The 6,060-nt window shown below is 33.1% G+C and overlaps 1 protein-coding gene across 1 annotated transcript; it reads left to right on the top strand.

The window, feature by feature from the left end:
- On the top strand, positions 1–4,469 carry LOC116773681 (kynurenine/alpha-aminoadipate aminotransferase, mitochondrial-like). The gene is made up of 7 exons (XM_032666182.2): positions 1–425; positions 816–987; positions 1,361–1,547; positions 2,009–2,269; positions 2,623–2,802; positions 3,146–3,343; positions 3,692–4,469. Exons 1-7 carry the CDS (start codon positions 260–262, stop codon positions 3,890–3,892), a joined length of 1,365 nt encoding a protein of 454 aa, XP_032522073.2. The 5' UTR covers positions 1–259; the 3' UTR covers positions 3,893–4,469.
- The last annotated feature ends 1,591 nt before the right edge of the window (positions 4,470–6,060 follow it).

Here is a 6,060-nt window from a genome sequence, read left to right on the forward strand (position 1 = left end):
GTTTAAGAACAATCTATATCTTTGTTAAATCTCTTCAAAGCTCAGTTGAAACATTGAGACTTGAGACAGACTCGAGTGCATAAAGTTACTTTAATATTCAACTATGATAAAAACCTAATCATATTTAATGAGGAATTAATCGAGAAATCTTTATACAATGAAGTCATTAAGATACACGGGATGAGTGATCACCAGCAGTGTTGTGTGATAACTCGTGGCTGAGTGACGGAAGTGTCATTGGAGTAATAATATTTTCAAAATGGAAATGTCTCAGAGAGATTCAGAAGATTCTGAGAGTTTCTTCAAATACTACAGTGATGATAACAGTTATTTCAATAAATATAAGAAGTTAGAAAAAGAGGACTTCGAGTACTTTCTGAGCAGAAGAGGTCTAACTCAAAAGATAACACCCACTCAACAGTTGAGTAAGTCAATAAGTTATTTATTTTTACTATTTAAATAAAATAGCATAAATTAAAATGTTTTAATAAAAATTATTTTTGTGTTAATTTTTATTTCTCGGGTTCCCTTGATTTAATTTCATATATTTCATTTAATGTGTTGTAAGTCGGGACATCACTTCGATTTTGAGATCCTTTTTCTTATTTAATCCTTAAAGCGATAACTCCATCTCGTTCTGTAATATTACTCTCTACTTATCGACACTGAATTAACATAATGCTGTGATTTACATATTCTATTTTATTTATACTGTCTGTACATTTGTGATGTTAAGAAAAATATTCTATGACAGTTTAAACATCGACATTTATACCTTCCGTTGTTGGAAGTGAATTAAATTTATCCGATTTCAGGTGAACTTGCCGAAAAATATGACAGGAAAGTTAATAAAAATCTCTCGGAAGGTATGAATAATGAATTGACTTTTCCTTTCACTGACATCGAAATAACAAAAAACAATGGAACGAAAATTATTATAAGAGGGGAGGAGTTAGAGCACTCGCAACAATACCTGTCTCCAAAAGGGTAATCATTATTTAATGATACAAAACTTTACTTGGCTCTAGCTTTTTCTACTGATCATTAAATACTTTACATAGAATGAGGGCAAAGTTTTAGGACCTACTCAGAGAACGCGTCGTATTTTAATCCTCTCAGGTCAAAGTTTAAATTCAGCTATGGAATCATCAAAAGCTGAATTTGAAATCAAAGTTTGTAAATTGGAAAATTGCTAAAATTGTCAAATTGAATAAATCCGTGTATTCCGTATTTACGTATCTGCTGTCTGCTTATTACATTCTTATGAATTTCTCGTAAAGTTTCCCCTTTTATCTTGCTTTTATGTTATCTATTCCGTTAAAATAATTCCTATATAGCCAATAATATAAGCATGTTTCAGCTTGCCGCGTCTCCATTCAGAGCTGAAGAATATTCTTGAGGAGGTGCACCGTCCGCCGCCGCTGGAGAGAGACCTGCTCGTTACCAATGGAACACATCACGGTCTGCAGCTGTGTACGGACGTCCTGGTAGACCCTGGAGATCCTGTCATAGCCACTGAATATTCATACATCGGGTTACACGCCATTGTTAGTGAATTAACACAATAATATTAGAAAAGTTCATAATAATAACCTGTAGAAAAAACCATGCAACGCAAATGCACGTTATACTCATTATTCAAGATAGCATTTGCAGTTCGGCTCAGTCTAGTCTAGTAATTTTATAGACAAATTGACAGACTACGTCCTAGTTCATTACAAGTCCTATCTAATAAAAGAAATAGGAGTAACTAAGGTTTTTTTTTAAAACTAAATATTTAGTATATAAGCATAACTAATATTTTCGGATTTACTTCGCGTTTTTGTATGTGTGACTATTGACAGACATTTTTATGTCGTCTGTCCGTGATCACAATTACTGCAAAGTAACCGAAACGTCGGGAGTATATCGAATAAAATAATAATATAAAACCTAGTACACACGAAAATATTAGTTTTATTTAAATGTATGCTCGCTGATGTCATAGAAAAGATTTTATTCATTCCAGTTACGACAATATGAGGTAGAGTACCTTGGCATTCCAGAAGATAAACACGGTCTCATACCAGAGACACTGGTCTCTGTTCTGAACGAGAGATTAACTAAAGGTCTCAAAATGCCTAAAGTGATGTACCTCATACCGACAGTCAGCAATCCAACAGGTTACCTGATGACAGAAGAAAGGAAACAGAAGATCTACGAGATAGCCTGCAAGTATAACATGATGATCGTGGAAGATGATGTTTATATGTACTTAAATTATACTGACGTGAGTGATAGACAAGAATATAAAATATTAGCTGGTTATTAGCATCGAATAAAAAGTTTTTCGGCAATTTTTGAAAAATTTGTCCTGAAAAGACATTATACAGTAGACACATCTCTAGACCAAACATACTATTAATTCCTTAAACTTTTGGCAGTTCTTACTTTTCTTGGTATTAATATAAACTGTCTGGATTTGGTCTGATGGTAGGCGGAAGTGAGATTGGTGGTGGTTAACATGGTGGTGAAAGATACCCATTTTATATATAGAAGGAAAACACACGCAGTCAAAACATTCCAATCTCTAGTTGAAGAGCGAAATGTAGAATTGTCTACTGTAATGTGTTGTTGTATCAGATGACAGTTCCGTCATTCCTGTCGATGGATACTGCTGGTCGCGTGTTGCGTGTTTCATCACTATCAAAGGTGATGATGGCGGGGCTCCGAGTAGGATGGGTGACCGGACCCACAGAACTCATCACCACCATGCAGCTAGCAAGCTACTCACAGATAGTACATCCCTGTTCACTGGCACAGGTAGGTGTAATATTGACATTTATCAATTGTATAGATAAAAAAATAAGAATGATTCAATCATAGTTTATGGAGAAGCAATGCAAAAACCATCCTGAATAATAAACTAGATTGTTTGTATGTATGGGTGCAAACTTGTACACTGATGACGGTGATCTGAGCATTCATTAGATTTACCCAAAATAATCTTATACATCATGTAACAAAACTGTTACTTTGGATGCTAAAGTTAAACTCTTACTATTAACAGGCCGGAACAGCTATCAAATGTTCTAATATTATACAAATATTTGAAACATCTCTGCTAACAAAAACACAGAAAAATAGTAGTCAATAATTATTTCAGACGATAGTTCTACATTTAATAACGGATCGAGAGTACATCAAAGATCAGATCGTTAAGAATCGTGACTTTTATAAGAAGCAGCTAAATGCTGTTCACGACGCTTTGACAACAATCGAAGATCTCATCGAGTGGGAGAAGCCAGACGGAGGGTATTACATTTGGGTGAAAATACGTGGCATTGAAGACGTCCGGAACATGGTAATATAAAGTTAATTTAGATAGAAGAGAACATATATAAAACACTAAATAACTGTGCTTATAATAGTGAGAAATTTGAACCATAACGCTTTGTTAATGAGTTACTGGATTACTCAAATTTTTATAATTTTATAAGTAAACAATACGAAATATTTTAAAGAAAGACTTAATAATAAGGTAAGATAAAATTTGATTGCTTTGGGAAAAACATTATAAAATATGAAAGTAAAAACGATAATTAATTCCTTCATATCAAAAGTTAATACATTATCGGTTACCTGTGAAGAAACTATATTTGATTCCATAAGATATTGAACAGAATATAATTACAATACTGTTACAATCCAGGTTTACCAGACGTCATTCATCCACGGGCTAATGTTGGAACCGGGACACGGTTTCTCTTACGACCACGACAAGCCCTGCCCCTACATACGACTCACATTCACTAAAGCTAATTTGGATACTCTGGAAGATGATGTGAAAACTATCGGCGACATTATACGACACGAGATAAGACTATCTGAAGGAAAGAATCTTGAAAGATGAGACGTCATGAGACCGATGAAGAAATGCTGTTCAAGCCAACAAATACTAATTATGTTTAGGTCTATATATATCCTAGCATTGGTGTAAACTAGAATATCAGATGGAGGGTACAGGATTTGTTAGCGACGAATGTAATTAGGATTAATATCTGTATTGTTAGAAGACGATGAGTTGAGTGACGTGATCGACGCAAGCGGATGATATTAGCAACCGAATGTCCGATCGCGCCAAAGTTGTTCTTGTTCGATGGTCCAGTAATCTGAGGTAGTTTTTATCAAAAAAAATTAGGTCGCACAACCAATTTAAAATTTAGGGCCGGAAAATAGTACCCATGTCAAAAAATGGTTGGGAACTGAAACGCTGAGATCGCTTCACTCAACTTGCACCGAGAGTCTTTTTTCAAGAAAAGCGAGAAAAAATGCGAAGGTGCATCTCCTAGCCACAATAACTGCTGAATAGTCATTTGGAATATTTTAATGCGTTGAGACCAGTAGTGATAATGAACACAGACATATTTGAAAAAATACTTTTTATTAAACTATATATGACTTGGAACATTTTTCTTGTCTCTAGCTTCTACGGTTTTTATTTATAATATAAAACTTCTTGATCATCTGATCCCTTCATCTCATTTCTAAGCAGAGGTTCCATTAATAACACAACTTTCTATCCTCACACAAAACACGGAACGTTCCAGTTTCTCATGAAGAAAATTACTGCGTGAACATTAAAAAAAAATGGAAATGTTCACACTGCCCCCACCCCGCGTCCGAATGTAATGCAACAGACGATAGATGGACGAAAAGTTTAAAGAAAACAACATTTGAGAGATAAAGAAAGTTTAAGTTTGATAAATATTGAATATTGTTTATGGAATCAAAAATAAAGACGTACACTTAATATGCGAGACTACACAGATCTATACAGATTAGGTTATTGATTGAAAATAAGTTTATTTTCTTGTATGTTGAAAGAGGGGGGAACCCACTAGTATTAGCTGATTTATTTCTAATAGGTTCCTACACAAAGGAAATTCACCGTTACAGACTTGATTTTTATTAATTGCACAAGACTGTTTAAATTATTTAAAATAAATTAATGTAACATTTAATGATTATTTCATTAAAAACAATAAGAAGACGCTAACGATTTTCCCATAGGCAGAACTAGCAATGATTAAAAAAAATAATTCACAAACCTCCTCTAAACTAAACCTTTTCTTTATTGGACTTTGATTACTAAATCCATTTTTTACTTACTTTTTATATTTCAGATAAATTATACATACACGTTCAATATATTTAAATTTTGCAAAAAAGAAAGACCATAAATATTAGTAACAAATTTTACACTTACATATGAAGAGGTTATATTAAGTTGTTTTAAATAGTATCTACATAATAAAACATTCCGCGCGACTTCATTCATTCTGCTAGATTTTAACCGAAGATCTTTATTAGACTTTTGGAAACCCTTCGACTTATTCTTAATATTTACAAATTATTTCTGTTAAGAAGTCGAGGCTAGTGTAAAGGACTTTTTAACGCCATCTCTTAGAATTTCGACTAAACAAAAAGTTATAGTGCTCGTGTAACCATGTTCGTTATATTGCAATAGATGGCGCTCACATGTCATGACATGTCAGGATACTCGCTATGAAAAATTTTCAATTTCCAATGCCATCTTGTGGAATTTTCAGGAACTACTTATAAAAAAGAGAGCATAGCATTATTTTGGTTCGTTTTTAAAAACCTGAAAGAGTTAAGGGATGTAATGAATCGTAAGTGCCAAAAGTAAAAGTTTATAGAAATTAATAAGCACAGTCTGATATTATAAAACATGATCATATTCTTGGGATTTTTGAACAAAGTGAATAGTTTTTATATTTATATATTAACTAGTTGTTATTGTTAGGGTGTTCCTGGAATAGTTTTAATAAATACAGTAACGTTGGGATGAAATGAAAAATACCGAGATTGAACATTCTCTATTGTATATAATACTTACAATAATATCGTATACTAGACATTACTATACAGAAGCGAACCGATTGTTATACACAGATCTTATACATCTTAGACAATAAATATTACAGGGTTGGCATTTGATTCAAAATATGAAGAACGAAATAAATTTGTTTGTTATATATAAAATGTAGAAAATCTGTG

Source organism: Danaus plexippus, assembly GCF_018135715.1.
Source record: "Danaus plexippus chromosome 22 unlocalized genomic scaffold, MEX_DaPlex mxdp_33, whole genome shotgun sequence".
In the NCBI taxonomy this organism is placed as follows: domain Eukaryota; kingdom Metazoa; phylum Arthropoda; class Insecta; order Lepidoptera; family Nymphalidae; genus Danaus; species Danaus plexippus.